The following is an 18,683-nucleotide window of genomic DNA, read 5'->3' as shown; positions in this document are numbered from 1 at the left end:
CGGTCCAGGAGGCAGAAGACTCCACACAAGCAGAACAGGAGAATCAACCCTCTGCTTATAGTGAGCCTGCCGTACCCCTAGTGAGACAAAGAGCCGGTAGACAGCTGCCCAGTTTACCCTTGACAGCTCCTACACCCTGTAGTTCAGGGCCAGACAGTCAGCTCCGTAGGTCCACTCGGGCCACTAGAGGCCAGTTACCCGCACGCTGGAGAATTTAAAGTGTATAAATTGTTTTATTTATGTTTTTCTGTGTCTTGTTGCTTGTGTATAATTTTGTGTTTCTAGTTACTTTTAGGAAACCTTGGTGGATTTACCGGGAATCCTTGTATATAGTTGGAGCGTAACCCAGGATGGACTAGAGACTGTTAAGGACTCGGGGTAGGACAGACCCCTACCTGGTTACGTCTCCCTGTGTTGGTGAAATGGACACCTTTGCTTTTCTTCAAAGACTGCATCCGGTTGCGGACACGCCGTAACCATCTTATGTGTTTTTCTTATAGTATTGTTATTGTTATACTTTGTTATGTTTTTCTAAATGTGTTTAGTCCCGGAGTACTAAATTTCACTAGGGGGGAATGTGACACCCCAGGGGTCTGGTTGCCACAGTGATAGAGATATTATGTCTGAGAGCAGGTGGGAGGTCCTTTGGTCAGGGATCCTGTGCATGCCACACCTCCTGCCCAGTCTTGGGAGGGGAAGAACTTCCCCTGTATAAACCCGGGGCTGAGGCAGGGAGAGTCAGACAAGGAGAGTGGAGAAGAGAAGCAGCATAGGAAACAGCAGAGTTACAAGGAGTCAGGGGCTGGCAGCTACAGAGCTCGCCCTGACTAAGAAGATTCTTTACCGGACCCGGAGTCCGAGGCTGTGGGGACTAACTCCTACCCAGCAGCAGAATCCGTCGGGCAGGGGATTTCAGGTCCTCTGGCCCAGAAGCCCGAAGGCACGGTCACACGCGTGGGACCAGCACCGCCATCGTGGAGCGGAAGCCATTAGAAGGCCCCGAGTCACCGGCCATACGGGTGAGCACCACACGGTACACTCAGGGACGTGGGCTACTTACATCAGCTTCTAGCAAGGTAGCCAGAAGAGTACAGTCAGTTTGGGAGGCCTACAACTACGCCTGGCCAGGGGAGATCCCATCTGCTCAAAGATTGACCAGGCCCCGTTTGCTAGCAAGTACTCCGGGAGGGTCTGTTGTTGTTACCAGTAAAGACCCTGAACTACACCGTACCGTCTCTGAGTGGTTCCTGCTACCCCCATCATCCACGTCGGCTGCCCTGAGGCCATACCCCTCCCGTTGGGGGTTATACTATCACGCTGCACAATCCTACCACCGGCCTCAGCGGTCTGCCCTGCAGCAGCAGCTTCCTGGCTGCACTCAACGGGTGGCGTAGTCATCAACTATTTACTACTAATAGACTGCCGTCTAGTTTGACTCCCTGGGCACGGACCGGGTCACCGCCACGAGATTACAACCCTCCACGGATCCGGCTCCGGGTAAGCTCCCGCGTGCGCACCGCAGCACGACACAGGCCCAGGGGCGCGTCAACTTCATACCCTATAACTGTATAGCAGACCCTCTCCTTTCTAATGGGAACATGTCATACCTTGTTACTGTGGCCCTGCTCTATGTGTCTTTAAATTCTTAGTGGGTTTTTTCCCAAATTTTGGCAGCCTTTGCAGTCACAGCATGGGCATTACCACTGTAGGAGACCCGCTCCTTTATAATGGGAACATTTTTTTTTACTGAGACCCTCCTCTATGTCTCTTCAAAGGGGTATTGGGTTGCGTCCAAATTTTTGGCAGCCCTTGCAGTCACTGGATACGCAATAACAGTATAGGAGACCCACTTGTTAATAATGGGAACAACAAAGCATAGCCGGCTGATGGCTCTCTAACAATAGCTACGGCTGACTGCTGGCCTTTTAAGAATAGTAAGGGCCGTCTGATGTCCCTGTAAAAATAGGCTTTATGACTTTCAGAGTCCCTCCATCATAAATAATAAAGGATGTGTCTGATGATGTGTCACACACCACATTGCCAGATAAGGTTGTAAAATGTTAAAATGACATTTCCCGGTGAATGCATTTGTCTTAAAAAATAAAATAAAAAAAAACAAAACAATAGGATCTTTCTTCAGTATAAAACACAGCGTCACCAATTTAACCTCAATGTAATCACATTGTTCAGCTTATGCACCTCCTCCTCCATCTGCGAAATGATCACATCAGTCACAAGCTGACAGCACTGCAGCACTGCCTTGGCCAAGCAGCAACAGGCTGTGCTGAAGATAAAATGCTTAATTGACAAACCGCCCAGCGCTGCAGAGTTGTTGAAAGCTGTAACACAGAAGCCTGATCTGTGGCTCTCACCGTTGAACATACAGCCAGGCATGGTCATGTGTGACAATGGGCGGAACCTGGTGATGGAGAAATGACAGCCGGGGTAGTTACGGTTTCCCTCTATGCCAGCCATTTCACTGAGCTAAAGAATATGGCTGTGGTGAAATACAACTCCCACTGAGAAGCTGTTTCAGATTGAAAAACATTGTGCCCACCAGAGTATTTGATTCTGAGGGCTAACCTTTCTCACCCGCTCAAGAGCCCCATAGCAGCAGCAAAGTTAGCGCTATCATGAACTCTCCTGAGGTAGAAGCCAAGGCACACCAGAGGTGGTGGGACCGTCCAACCCTGCTGATAAGCAGTCCTGGCTAAGAAAAGTGTGTGGGAAGGTTCCCAGACACTCTATGGCTACTTTTTTACTGAGGCGGAAACACACGCAAACAAGGGGAGAACATACAAAGTCCTTGCAGATGTTGTCCTTGCTGGGATTTGAACCCAGGATACCAGCGCTGCAAGGCTTCAGTGCTAACCACTGATCCAATGTGCTGCCGTTCACCCTCTAATATCTAACAGGCTGGAGAAACTTGCACCTACCGCCACTCCATCTTCAGCTCCTTTGTGAGAAAATGTATTTGGGCAGCCACTCAGTCTACCAAATAAAATTGCTGAGAAGGAAATTAGGGATGGCTTCGCTACTGGTACTGGGGGCAGTGCTAATACCATGGCGTCGTACCATAGTTTGCTGGAAATATTCCAGGCTGGTAGGAGGCAAGCAAATTCCCACAGAAAAGTACCAGCAGTAATGTTCAGGCCACATTTCAAGTGCAAGCAGCTTTAGAGGACTTCCTGGGAGAAATGACACGCAGGAAACATACGGTTTCCCTCTATGCCAGTCCTTTCACCGAGCTAAATACAACTCTTAGCAAAAATAGTTGTGGACTGTCTCCGTACTGTCCCTGGCCACATTCAGCTGTCCACGTGTTTGTGGTTAGGCGGTCCTTCCCAGTAAGTGCACTAGGGAGAGCACTGGTAATGTTGTGGGACCCGTGCTTGTGGAAGGCGGAGGCGTTATCGGGAAATATAGTGGCGGCTGGGGACCGAGTATGGACACCCGGCCGCAGCTGGCATGAGGTTGTGAAAAGCTTCCGCCTCCACGAGCTTAAAAGGCCATATTTCAAGTGCAAAGAGCTGCCCAGAAATCTGGCAGTTTAGTGTTGCAGCCTGTGGGTGGGTGGGTGGCTGGCAGCATACTTGCACTTGCATTCCAAGTAACAGAAAACTAAGCAGATGGTGGCCTCTATCATCATCATGGCCTCACCTCGGCACTATGAACTCTCCTGAAGGAGAAGCCAGGGCCCGCCAGAGGAGTCTCCGGTTCTCTGGTGAGCCCGTCCAACCCTGCCGGAAAGCAGCCCTGGCTAAGAAAAGTGTGGGGGAAGGTTCCCGGGCACTCGATGGCTGCTATTTTAATGTGGATCGGCCATGCTTATGCATGTTATTTCTCAAAACGCATTACAGATCAGGCCATTGTCCAACTCTGTATTCAAGAAATTAAATGCACAAAGAAAGATGTGTGTGTGTGTCAAAGCACCACCGACAAGTGCGAGTTGATGTTGGATGGGCTGCCATTGCTTCTGCAACAAGCTCAATTACAGGACTTCCTGGGGGAAATGACACGCAGGGTAGATACGGTTTCCCTCTATGACAGTCCTTTCACCGAGCTAAATACAACTCTTAGCAAAAAAAGTTGTGGACTGGCTCCGTACCATCCCTGGCCACATTCACCTGTCCACGTGTTTGTGGTTAGGCGGTCCTTCCCAGTAAGTGCACTGGGGAGGGCACGGGTAATATTGTGGGACCCGTGCTTGTGGAAGGCGGAGGCGATACCGGGAAATATAGTGGCGGCTGGGGACCGAGTATGGATACTCGGCCGCCGCCGGCATGAGGTTGTGAAAAGGTTCCACCTCCACGAGCCTAAAAGGCCACATTTCAAGTGCAAGCAGCAGTCAAAAATTTGGCAGTATAGTATTGCAGCCTGTGGGTGGCTGCCTGCATACTTGCGCTTGCATTCCAAGGAATGGGATAGGGACAACTGAACACTGCAGTGGGACAAGGACGTGGACGGTGATTGTTGCAAGTCTTCAATGACAGGTGCATGGCGGGAGGCATCTTCGCATGCGCCAAGGATCACTTATGATGGGCACACTTTTAGGCAGTGACCTGGGAGTCAGAGATGCTTCCAGAGGTCTTCCCCATGCTGTTCCCATGTCTTTTCAACACTGTATGCATGTGTCTGATGATGTGTCATACACCACATGGCCAGATAAGGTTGTAAAATGTTAAAATGACATTTCCTGGTGAATGCATTTGTCTTGGTTGAAAGCAATTCAAAAGTGCAAAAACGCATCAAAAACGCTACGTGTGAACGTAGCCCAAGTTGTAGAGGAGTATTTTTGTTTTTGGCTATTTATTTTGCCTTATATACAAGTCATTACCCTGGAAAGGATGTTCCTTAACATATTTCCCAGGAAAATCCATTTTGGTTTCGTTTTTGTATGTTTTATTGTGAGTCCGTAAAAGTGGTGTAATAATCTGACCACGTTGCTGACAGCAGTGATCTGGGAGTCAGAGATGCTTCCAGGGGGCTTCCCCATGCTGTTCCCATGTCATTTGAGCACTGTTCCCATCGATTTGGGCAATTTTTAGGCCCTAAGCAGACCGCCGGGGGGAGCCTCTGGAAAAATGCTTGCGTTTCCCATAGACTTACATTGGGCTCATTGCTTGGGTTGAGCACCCGAGTATTCCGATTTGCTCGACCCGAGCAACGAGTACCCGAGCATTTTAGTGCTCGCTCATCACTAGTCATAAGTATTCAGACTCTTTGCTCAGACACTCACATGCTGTCCATTTCCTTGTGATCCTCCTTGAGATGGTTCTACTCCTTCATTCGAGTCCAGCTGTGTTTAATTAAAGGGGTTGTCTGGTACTTTTTTTAAGTTGCCCAATGTATTCAGCGTGTGGGCATAAGTGTCTCTGTAAATACCTTGTTTTGCAGATAATGTCTATGAGCAGCGCTATCACTGGCCGCTCACAGGCATCATGTGACCCCCGGCTGCAGCCGGCTCTGACATCCGCTGATGTCACGACAAGTCCAGGCTGCAGCCGAGGGTCCCTCTTCCGCGTTCCACCGGTGGCTGCTGGGTTGTGGGCGGGGTTATTCCCCTGCGTCACACCCAGCATCCACCACGTGTTCTCCTTCTCCCCATTCATTGGGAAAGCGCGCGGTGGATGCTGGGTGTGATGCGGGGAATAACCCCACCCACAACCCAGCAGCCACCGCGGGGACCCCAGCACTGAGTCATGCTTCACTTGTCTTGACATCAGCGCGGGGTCACGTGATGCCTGTGAGCGGCCACGAATAGCTCCGCTCACAGGCATTATCAGCAACACAAAGTATTTACAAATATACTTATGCCCACATGCTGAATACATTGGGCAACTTAAAAAAAGTACCTGACAACTTCTTTAAACTGATAGGACTTGATTTGGAAAAGCACACACCTGTCTATAAAAGACCTCACAGCTCACAGTGCATGTCAGACCAAATGAGAATCATGAGCTCAAAGGAACTGCCTAAGGAGCTCAGAGACAGAATTGTAGCAAGGCACAGATCTGGCCAAGGTTACGAAAGAATTTATGTATTACTCAAGGTTCCTAAGAGCACAGTGGCCTCCATTATCCTTAAATGGAAGAAGTTTGGGACCACCGGAAGTTTTCCTAGACCAGGCCGTCCAGCCAAACTGAGCAATCATGGGAGAAAGGTAAAGAAGAACCCCAAGATCACTGTGGCTGAGCTCCAGAGATGCAGCAGGGAGATGGGAGAAAGTTCCACAAAGTCAACTATCACTGCAGCCCTCCTCCAGTCGGGCCTTTATGGCAGAGTGGCCCCACGGAAGCCTCTCCTGAGTGCAAGACATATGAAAGTCCACATAGAGTTTGCTCAAAAACACATGAAGGACCCCCAGACTATGAGAAATAAGATTCTCTGTTCTGATGAGACGAAGATAGAACTTTTTGGTGATAATTCTAAGCGGTATGTGTGGAGAAAACCAGGCACTGCTCATCACCTGCCCAATACAATCCCAATAGTGAAACATGGTGGTGGCAGCATCATGCTATTGGGGTGTTTTTCAGTTGCAGGGACAGGACGACTGGTTGCAATTGAAGGAAATATGAATGCGGCAAAGTACAGAGATATCCTGGATGAAAACCTCTTCCAGAGTGCTCTGGACCTCAGACTTGGCCGAAGGTTCACCTTCTAACAAGACAATGACCCTAAGCACACAGCTAAAATAACAAAGGAGTGGCTTCAGAACAACTGTGACCATTCTTGACTGGCCCAACCAGAGCCCTGACCTAAACCCAATTGATCATCTCTGGAGAGACCAGAAAATGGGTGTCCACCAACGTTCACCATCCAGCCTGACAGAACTGGAGAGGATCTGCATTGAAGAATGGCAGAGGATCCCCAAATCCAGGTGTGAAAAATGTGTTGCATTATTCTCAAGAAGGCTCATGGCTGTACTAGCTCAAAACAGGCAGATTATAATGAGGGCAATCTGGGCTACCGCCCGGGGCCCGAGGCTCCGGGGGGCCCATGGCCAGATTGCCCTCATTATAATGTTTTGTGGGGAGGCAGGGGCAGGTTTGGCAGGGGGACCACACTGTACCTGAAGCTGGCCGGGCGGCCACATCACAGGGAGGCAGACACGCCCCCTGCACGCTGTGTGCTGCGTCTCCAGGACTGACATCACACAGCAGCGCCTGGAGCTACACCATCCTGCCGGAGAGGAGCTGGTCCAGCAGACCTCAGTGGATGGCAGTAAATACGAGGTCTGGGGAGGATGTCTGGAGTGAGGAGGGGGCTGCAGGATGCTGCTCCCCTCTTGATGAGATGGCATAAGATTCCATAGGGTCAGTTCAGCGGCCGCATCGATGGGGCTCTGTATAAGCTATTGCAGGACATTGACCTTTGCTGCAGATCAGGTCACTCTGGGTCATCGGCTCCAGCATCACCAGATCTGCAGGAAAATTCAGAGTCTTGCAATAAATCACACTGAGACCCAGCAGAGCAACCACAGACATTGCATACAGGATCCTACACTGACTGATCAACCCTGAACCTACAGGACATCACATACTATACTGCTCCATATATAATATGTGGGGTCCTGTGTGTAGGTCCAGGTATGATCAGTACAGTGTATATCCCTGTACAAAATGTCACATCCAGTATACAGATTAGTGTATGGTATACTGTGGTACAGACATCAGATGGGATATAACAATGTGTATAGTATATGACATCTAAAGTCTGTATCACAGTATATCATACTAGCTATTGAACCCGTTCTACACCCGGGTCACGAGCATTTTTAGTGGTACATTTCTTGGGCCATTTTTTTTTAAGACACTGTGTCTGCGAATTCTCATATACAGTGTCTTTAATAAAAGATAGCATGTTATGCGCATGCACTGACTCCAGCACCATTTCATTGAAGTATTGTGCTACAAAATTAAAGGGATCCTTTCATCAGAAATAACGCTATTAACCTGCAGGTTAAAAGCGTTATTATACTTCCCAGCAGCTGAGTGCAGAGAGGAGGAAATTAACTTTATTCTCCTCGCCAGCATTCAGTTTCAGTCATGGGGGCAGTGCCGGTTCGGTCACCGCTGAGTATACAGAGCGTCCACTGTAACCGAGCCCCCAGCACTGACTGACACTGGCTCTACATTGAGGCCGGCTGTCAGTCAGGGCCAGGATTACAGCGGTTGCTCTGTATACTCAAAGTAATGACTGACCGGCGCCGGGCCAGACCCCATGACTAAAACCGAATGCTCCCCCATCCTGGTGTATGCTCTCTCCCCATCCTGGTATATGCTCCATCATCCTAGTTCCCCATTCTGGTACATGCTCCCAGTCCCCCCCATCCTGGGATATTCTCCCCCATCCTGGTATATGCTCCCCCATTCCGTTCCCCCATCTTGGTATATGCTCTCACATCCTGGTATACAGGGCTGTGGAGTCGGTAAGCCAAACTGCCGATTCCGACTCCTCAATTTCCATGACTCCGACTCCACGACTCCGACTCCCTCATACATAGCTCATGTTTAAGTGATAAATTTACTGTAGCACAGATTAATCTCAGCTAAAACTCTAGACCCTTAGATCAGGAATAGGACTGACCTTTATAGGACATTTCATAACTTTCCCAAATTCTTATGAAAAAATTTTCCCCACAAACTGCATTGAACTACTGTACCCAATTTATTATGTATTTTAGGAGTCGGTCCATTTTATACCGACTCCGACTCCACTAAAATGGGCACCTACTCTCAGACTCCGACTCCACAGCCCTGCTGGTATATACTCCCCCATCCTGGTATATGCTTCCCCATCCTGCCTGCTCTGCTGTTCTTCCATCCATACAAAAAAAACAACACTCCTACTCGCCTTTTCCCCTCTCCCTTGCAGCGTGTCCTCGAATTGGCTAAAGGAGTGTCGTACCGGAGTTTGCAGCTGCGTATGCATGAACTACGACGTCACCCTTCTTTAACCTCGCCAGAGATCAAGGTATGTGTCCTAATGGCACCGAAGATGGCAGTATGCGGTCAGTTCTTATGCACCTCGTGATCTCCGGCATCACAATCCTTTATCCTCGTCCTTCTCCCTCTCACATGTAAAGTCTGACGTGTTCTTCTGTCTCTGGCCAGACTGCCCAGGCACATTGCGTGCACAGTCTATAGAGGCTTCGAACAGACGGACACATCTCCGATTATAGTATAGATAGTCATGTATTCTCATATAGACTGTACAGGGCCGTACCTAGGAGAAGAGGAGGGGCATGTGACCTGGGTACAGCCGTCAGGGGGTGCCTTCGGGCCACCTCATGTGGTGGTCAGAGGTGTCTCACAGGCAGCTGCATTTTCCCGCCTCCAGAGTGGGATTCGACCGTTCTCTGAGCTTGCTGTGGAACTGACAGTCGATCAGAGATGGGAGCTATGTGCAGGCTCATACTGTATATAGGGAGCTATGTGTGGGCTCATACTGTATATAGGGGGCTATGCGCGGGCTCATACTGTATATAAGAGCTATGTGATGGTTCATACTGTAAATAGGGAGGTATGTGCAGGTTCATATTGTATATAGGGAGCTATGTGCAGGCTCTTATTGTACATAGGCTATATGAGGGCTCAAACTGTATAAATGGAGCTATGTGCGGGCTCATACTGTATATAGGGAGCTATGTGTGGGCTCATACTGTATATAGGAAGCTATGTTCGGGCTCATATTGTATCTAAGTAGCTATGTAGGGGCTCATACTGTATGTAGGCGGCAGTGTGTGGACTCATACTGTATGTACAAGGCTATGCGGGGGCTCATACTGTATGTAGGGGGCTGTGTGTGGGCACATACTATATGTACAGGGCTACGCTGGGGCTCATACTGTATCTAGGGAGCTATGTGCCGGCTCATACTGTATATAGAGGGATGTCAGCATACTTAATTCTGATCAATATTAAGTCATACAATTAATATAATTTTTTTTAAATTATTTTGTTAATATTAATATTAAGCAGAATTAATTTCAGCCTATTGATTCGGCCTCCACAACAGTCACGGTCTCTCATGTGGCCCCTCGGGAAAATTAATCTCCCACCCCTGCTCTATTATATATAGCGCTATGTTATGTATAGTGCTGTACATAATGGAAACATTCTTTCGTCATTCTCTGTCTATAGATGTGATCAGAACATCTGTTTGTTGCTCACATGACCTATCACATGATTTATATATAATGATGGTAGGGTATGAGATATATTTTTGTCTTTTGTAGGTTTTGCTTCCTTTTTGCTAGTGTGAACATGCTCCTATTTCTTGCATGTCTACCATCTTAGACCTCAGTTCACATTGCTTGGTTTTTTGTCTTGTTTGCATTCTGTGCAATTTAAGGGTGTGGCATCCCCTTTGTTGAGCTGATCAGTATATATGTAGCTTACCACGGGCCTAGGTGGTCTGGAGTTGGGACCCGGTCCTATTTGTCTACCCTTTTATATGCATTACTTCAACTTTGATATACAGTAAGGTTTTAATATAGACAGTATAGGTACCGTCCCAATTTAGGGTCACCTTGCCGCTGGTGGGACGGCTTGTATACTTTTTTTGATCAAAAATAGTTCACTAAGTACCCTATATTTATTATGCAACTTTGCATTACATTTATATATAATGATGGTAGGGTATGAGATATATTTTTGTCTTTTGTAGGTTTTGCTTCCTTTTTGCTAGTGTGAACATGCTCCTATTTCTTGCATGTCTACCATCTTAGACCTCAGTTCACATTGCTTGGTTTTTTGTCTTGTTTGCATTCTGTGCAATTTAAGGGTGTGGCATCCCCTTTGTTGAGCTGATCAGTATATATGTAGCTTACCACGGGCCTGGGTGGTCTGGAGTTGGGACCCGGTCCTATTTGTCTACCCTTTTATATGCATTACTTCAACTTTGATATACAGTAAGGTTTTTAATATAGACAGTATAGGTACCGTCCCAATTTAGGGTCACCTTGCCGCTGGTGGGACGGCTTGTATACTTTTTTTGATCAAAAATAGTTCACTAAGTACCCTATATTTATTATGCAACTTTGCATTACATTTATATATAATGATGGTAGGGTATGAGATATATTTTTGTCTTTTGTAGGTTTTGCTTCCTTTTTGCTAGTGTGAACATGCTCCTATTTCTTGCATGTCTACCATCTTAGACCTCAGTTCACATTGCTTGGTTTTTTGTCTTGTTTGCATTCTGTGCAATTTAAGGGTGTGGCATCCCCTTTGTTGAGCTGATCAGTATATATGTAGCTTACCACGGGCCTGGGTGGTCTGGAGTTGGGACCCGGTCCTATTTGTCTACCCTTTTATATGCATTACTTCAACTTTGATATACAGTAAGGTTTTTAATATAGACAGTATAGGTACCGTCCCAATTTAGGGTCACCTTGCCGCTGGTGGGACGGCTTGTATACTTTTTTTGATCAAAAATAGTTCACTAAGTACCCTATATTTATTATGCAACTTTGCTTTACATTTATATATAATGATGGTAGGGTATGAGATATATTTTTGTCTTTTGTAGGTTTTGCTATCACATGATCTATCAAAGGGGATCATGTGACATGTCATGTGATACATCGGGTACCTGGGGGGGCCACACCTTCTAAACTGCCCCAGGGCCCTGGCTACTCTTAATCTACCCCTGGCTCAAAAGGGTGCTTCTACTCAATACTGAGCAAAGGGTCTCAATACTTATGACCATGTGATATTTCAGCTTTTCTTTTTTAATAAATTTGCAAAAATTTCTACATTTCTGTTTTTTTCAGTCAAGATGGGGTGCAGAGTGTACATTAATGAGAAATGTAATTTTTAGAATTTACCAAATGGCTGCAATGAAACAAAGAGTGAAAACTCTCCTGACTGCTCTTGTGTTATCTGTGAGAGAATCGCTGTCAGACACCTATGGAACTGGCTTAGCTCATCAAGAACCAATGGATTGGCAGTCTGAAATCCACTCGGTATGGCGGTTTTAAAAGGAATTATCACCAGGTTCTTGCTACTTCATCTGAGAGCATTATAAAGTAGTAAAAGGGACCCTGATTCCATTGATGTATCACTTAGTTTACTGGGTGCAGCAGTTGTGACACAATCAGTTTTTAGATGTAGCATGTAGCAGAGCTCAGAAATATAACACCACCCACACCACAGCATTCTTTGTACATTGTCTATTGATAGTGAGCTGCTTTTCAAAGGAGGGGGCGGAGTCAGACTAACAGGTCCGTGACTCTTAGTCCAGGTAGAGATAATATCATTGTGATAAAACCTTCATTGTAAGTAAATAACAGCACACAGCCAAAAAAGTGACACATCACTGAAATAAGTATTTCAGCCACTATCTCCTGCTGTGTTCAGAGAGCATAGCAAAAACCTGCTGAGAGATTCCCTTTAAGAATCATGCAAAAGCATTGATTCCTATTCAGAACATTGAAATGTCTTCCTGTAACTGGACAATAAGCTCTGATAAAACTTATGAATAAAGAGAACCACCGAATGATAGGTCCAATCGAACAAAAGTAATTAATTAAATACCTTTATTAGAGTTATGGTTAAAGTGGCACTACATGCACAAGGAAAGCCGCATTACAGTGACCATACAATGTTGTTATATTGCAATGTGTGCTGGACTATAGAATATGCTGGTGAATACCAGGGTAGGTAAATACAAAACAGATGATCAGTTATACTATAGATGGAAAAAAGAGGAGCAAAATAGGCTTGGGTCACCAAATAAACAACTCCAGGTAGCATATGAGTGGCCAAATCATGTATACATATTTAACAATATGGAGAGGAAAATTCCTGTGTACTCCATATCAATGACCATTCATGTGCCCCATACACATCTATGTAATAATCAAGGTAATCAAAATACTGACTCAGATCATAAAAGAGTTAAGAGTATATACCTGCACACTAGTCCAGCGTATGTAAACGGCACCAAGCGGCGTAACCCCGACGCGCGTTTCGGACACACGTCCTTCGTCAGGGGGTAGCGTCCATATGAACCAGCATGTATAAGAATACTGATATGACCAATCAACAAGCACCGGATAGCCTACGTAATCAAGGCCACCCGCAATCATTATCTAAATCGGGGCGGGCGCGTGCAGCTGTGTGTCAGCCGATGTATACAAGCAGCGTTCTACATTCACGCATGCGCCGGCCGGAGGGACCGGAAGTCGCGGGCATCGCGTCATGCATCAGCCGACGTCGGGAACACACGGGAGATCAATATATAATATTATATTTATATGAATATGCATGGTTCACTTTATTTAGTAGTGCACTTATCCACATTATACATTTTCACATATTAACCTTTACTCCCCTGGTGTGTATTCTCCTTTTTTGGTGCTTCCACTCTCCTCTCGCTCCTTTCTTCGTCCTGCCTTCTTGATCTCCCGTTGCAGATACGATATGGAGGACAGATTGGTGCCCATGGCTACGGGTAGGCGTTACACGCATGCACTGTCTGTGCTCCGTGGGGCTGCGGTCACATGTCTCTATGCATCAGGTGACCCGGGTCATGTGTGTTCCCGACGTCGTCTGATGCATGACGCGATGCCCGTGACTTCCGGTCCCTCCGGCCGGCGCATGCGTGAATGTAGAACGCTGCTTGTATACATCGGCTGACACACAGCTGCACGCGCCCGCCCCGATTTAGATAATGATTGCGGGTGGCCTTGATTACGTAGGCTATCCGGTGCTTGTTGATTGGTCATATCAGTATTCTTATACATGCTGGTTCATATGGACGCTACCCCCTGACGAAGGACGTGTGTCCGAAACGCGTGTCGGGGTTACGCCGCTTGGTGCCGTTTACATACGCTGGACTAGTGTGCAGGTATATACTCTTAACTCTTTTATGATCTGAGTCAGTATTTTGATTACCTTGATTATTACATAGATGTGTATGGGGCACATGAATGGTCATTGATATGGAGTACATAGGAATTTTCCTCTCCATATTGTTAAATATGTATACATGATTTGGCCACTCATATGCTACCTGGAGTTGTTTATTTGGTGACCCAAGCCTATTTTGCTCCTCTTTTTTCCATCTATAGTATAACTGATCATCTGTTTTGTATTTACCTACCCTGGTATTCACCAGCGTATTCTATAGTCCAGCACACATTGCAATATAACAACATTGTATGGTCACTGTAATGCGGCTTTCCTTGTGCATGTAGTGTCACTTTAACCATAACTCTAATAAAGGTATTTAATTAATTACTTTTGTTCGATTGGACCTATCATTCGGTGGTTCTCTTTATTCATGTGTCTTACCGAATGGTCTGCCATTCCACATTGGTCCATATAATAAGTACACGATTATTGATCGGCCTGCTGATTTGCGGGTCTGAATATGGTCAGTGTCTTATACTGTTACATTCAGTGTTGTATATATCTGATAAAACTTAGAAAACTTTGAATATTTTAGTTTCTACTTTCTAAAGGTACAATTAGAAGCCAATAATTAGGGAAGTAACTTTCTTAGTAACGCTCCTTTCCCAATTATTGGTCCGTCTAAACCAACTGATCACTCAACTAATGAGCAAAACATTAGTTCGTCTGTCTTGTGAGATGATTTAGACACGACAATCGTATTAACAATCATTCTGTGTGAATAGAACTTTGTCAATCTTTCCAGTCAGGCCATTAACAACCACTGGTAATTTAAAAACTGGGGTTATCATACCTAAATTTTCCCTTACATATTGACAAAACCCATTTTCTACAGCTAATTTGATATAATAATGAATTTTTTTGCCATCAGATGATAATTACAATCAATATAGAGTACATCTCTGTTTACATGGTACCCACTTATTAGGGAGCAGGGATACCTATGTACTGGGATTACATGCTATAAATGCAGATAAAAATTAACTGATAGCAAAGATCTGCAAAATGATAAGGAATTGAAGCACAATGTGTTACAAAGATGTTACATTTTTCATTTACATAATTATTAAACTTTATTGACATAAAACTGGAAATTTCCTTTTTTTGGATGGACTATAAAATAAAATGTAGCAAAACTGTAAATATAGTAATCCTAATCCAGACCCCAATAACATGTCCACTTTTTTTACATTATTATTTTTGTTTATGATTGACCCGTCACCTAGAATTCTTGCTAGAACTTACCACATTTGGGATACGCTGCCATCATTAAATCCTCTTCCCGTGCTTCAAATGTTTCAATAGTTTTAAAGGTATCAACATCACATGTCATTGTCGGATACATCACTCCATTGTATGTAAATATCAGGTCCTCCTTTGGAGTGTTCTTGGCTATGTCCAATACTTTTTGTAAATTTTTAGCCAATTCTAAATTTTCTTCCATTGTGATGTAACTTAGGGCTGCTAAGAGCAATCTTATGTTGTTAAACTCCTATTCTTTAGTTTACAGGCAAAAGGAATGATCTAAAATGGGCAGGCATACAAAAGGAAGTGGATCATGTTGCTGCATCTATTAACCTCTTATGGTCTGAAATGGTGTGTAATCTTAATTGTATGTTTAGAGTGAATGTATAACTGATATACTGGTTTAACAAGAATCACGTCATTAATGTATATCAAACAGTGAAATAAAAAGCATCAGTAGACAAGCTATGACTGGATAATGTAAATTATGCCTTTATGTTACTAGTTATTAGACATCACGGCCACTAAACCTTCAGAAAGTGAATATCTTCCTCCACGATCATGAGAACGGAGATACGTATAAGTACTGGATGGCATTCTAGTACTTTAGAAGACAGTGAATGTCATCCAGACATGGGCATAGCTATAAGTGGGGGCAAAGGTAAAAGCTTAAGGGTGCTCAAAGACTCCTCTGCCATGTAAAAAGATAATTATAAATGTTAATAATGTTAGTAATGCAAACAACACCTAATAATTGTATAATGCAGGTTATACAGCTATGTTTTGTTTTCACAAGCTGAGGATTTATTACAAACTCCTAGATCAAAGGTCTCAAACACGCACCCTGTGGCTCACATGCGGTCTCCAGAGCAATTTTTTGTGGCCCGCAGCCAGGCTGCTGTGGGGGCCATCATACCGTAAGCAGTGCCAGTTTTAGATTAAGTGGAGACCTGGGCAAACGTTTAAAGTGGGGCCCCAAATGCTCACATATTGCACCATCACAAAGAAACATTTCGGTTGCATTTACTGTACATGCGCTAAGTTCAGGACGTTAAACGAGCGCGATCGACAATATTCATGTCGTTGTTTACCGGACTCTTCACACCGGCTGAGGAAGAACGATGCGATGGGCACAGAACGATCCCTAATAGATCAATCTGTCCCCAAACGATGTTATCAACCACACGTCTGCAGTTTTCACCAGGCGAAGTGCTGCCAAGAACAATGATTCTTGTTCTGCCATAAACAATTCAACCACCTGATGAATGAGCAGCATTTTGCTAATTCGTTGGGCAATTGCTGACATGTTCACACGTATGAACTCTCGTCTGGGCTGCCGGGATTTATAAATGCGGATGCTACATACACAGTATGTCTGGGTCGGCCTCCACCGAACCGGGGTGTAATGGTGACCAACTGTCACGCCGTCCACAGCAGAATAAAAAGGGGAAAGTTGTGGAAGGGGTGCAGGATCAACCTGTCTCAATAAGCAATGTCCAGACTTCAGGTGCAACCGGAATAAAAACTCACTTTTACTGGAGCAGCTGATGATGATTGATTACAGCTCTCCACAGTTATTCATTACACTGAGACAACAGCCCCTCATGGTGGGATGAACCCAGCTCTTTTCCGGCAATATGTAGTAGCACACCTCAATCCCGCTGTATATAGCACTATATGTGCACTAAAACTTCTCATCTCAGCGCGGACTTTGGCATCCATGGCACCTCAGTCTTACAGGAAAATACCTCAGCTCTCTTCCCACCGCTGGCAACTAAGGATCCTCCATAGACATCCCACGTCTGATCCCTAACTGACATTGTCTGGCTGTTGGGCACTTTTTGAACCATGCTGGACGCTATGTCCCCTCCAGATGCACACATTTCGCTGTTGTACCGACAACTACAACAGCAAAGGCACTGGCTGGCCTCCTTGATCTCCAGCACCACTCAATCCCAGGGGTGCAGGGTTGCTTCTCTTGGGCTTAGTAGTTCTCCTGCAGGGGCTGCTACCCACCAGACGTCACAATAGCCCTTACACTAATTACATGTGAGTGTATGTAAAAATGGCTGAAGAGCTGGCTTCTCACACCATCAGAGTTCACAGATATTTGTGACGCCTGTCTTTGCAGGGCGCCACAAGTATGTGACACACACATTGTATGTTACACACACACGTATGTATATACATGTAGCACACACACATGTATACACCAAGAACATACACACATATGTATACATGGATCAGATACATGCATACACAAAGCACATACATACAGACACATGCATGCATGGAGTACATACATACAAACACATACATACAGATACATGCATTCACATATCACATGCATATAGAGGCATGCATGCACATACATACAGACAGAGGCATGCATGCACAGGCACATACATACGGATACATGCATGCACATACATAAAGAGACATGCATGCACAGTCATGTATGCACAGGCGCATATGACGCGCCCCTGGGCCTGTGTCGCGCTGCGCTGCGCATGCGGGAACTTACCCGGAGCCGGATCTGTGGAGGGTTGTAGTCTCGTGGCGGTGACCCGGTCCGTGCCCAGGGAGTCAAACTAGACGGCAGTCCATTAGTAGTAAATGGTTGATGACTACGCCACCCGTTGAGTGCAGCCAGGGGGCTGCTGCTGCAGGGCAGACCGCTGAGGCCGATGGTGGGATTGTGCAGCGTGATAGTATAACCCCCAACGGGAGGGGTATGGCCTCAGGGCAGCCGACGTGGATGATGGGGGTAGCAGGAACCACTCAGAGACGGTACGGTGTAGTTCAGGGTCTTTACTGGTAACAACAAAAGACCCTCCCGGAGTACTTGCTAGCGGATGGGGCCTGGTCAGTCCTTGAGCAGATGGGATCTCCCCTGGCCAGGCGTAGTTGTAGGCCTCCCAAACTGACTGTACTCTTCTGGCTACCTTGCTAGGAGCTGATGTAAGTAGCCCACGTCCCTGAGTGTACCGTGTGGTGCTCACCCGTATGGCCGGTGACTCGGGGCCTTCTAATGGCTTCCGCTCCACGATGGCGGTGCTGGTCCCACGCGTGTGACCGTGCCTTCGGGCTTCTGGGCCAGAGGACCTGAAATCCCCTGCCTGACGGATTCTGCTGCTGGGCAGGAATTAGTCCCCACAGCCTCGGACTCCGGGTCCGGTAAAAAGTCTTCTTAGTCAGGGCGAACTCTGCAGCTGCCAGCCCCTGACTCCTTGTAACTGCTGTTTCTTCCTATGCTGTCTCTACTTCTTCTCTTCTTCTACTCACTCACCCTGCCTCAGCCCCAGGTTTATATAGGGGAAGTTCTTCCCCTCCCAAGACTGGGCAGGAGGTGTGGCATGCACAGGATCCCTGACTAAAGGACCTCCCACCTGCTCTCAGACATAACATTACGTTACTGTGGCAACCAGACCCCTGGGGTGTCACATTCCCCCCTAGTAAAATTTAGTACTCCGGGACTAAACACATTTAGAAAACATAACAAGGCAAAACATTAAT

At 46.1% G+C, this 18,683-nt stretch overlaps 1 protein-coding gene across 1 annotated transcript in view; it reads right to left on the bottom strand.

Annotated features, from left to right (window-relative positions):
- The window catches only part of LOC141257755 (sulfotransferase 6B1-like), a 117,022-nt gene extending 101,543 nt beyond the window's left edge, over positions 1-15,479 (bottom strand). Inside the window, exon 1 of the mRNA XM_073672685.1 lies at positions 15,168-15,479. Coding sequence (XP_073528786.1) covers positions 15,168-15,366 — 199 coding nt within the window. The 5' untranslated portion in view covers positions 15,367-15,479. The remainder of the gene's footprint in view (positions 1-15,167) is intronic.
- Positions 15,480-18,683: the final 3,204 nt, after the last annotated feature.

This window comes from Phyllobates terribilis, unplaced genomic scaffold (assembly GCF_046119375.1).
Source record: "Phyllobates terribilis strain yellow unplaced genomic scaffold, ASM4611937v1 Scaffold_3__8_contigs__length_932513732, whole genome shotgun sequence".
NCBI classification, from domain to species: Eukaryota; Metazoa; Chordata; class Amphibia; order Anura; family Dendrobatidae; genus Phyllobates; species Phyllobates terribilis.
Note: the sequence above shows the minus strand (reverse complement) of the source record. Positions and strands in the feature narration are given on the sequence as shown.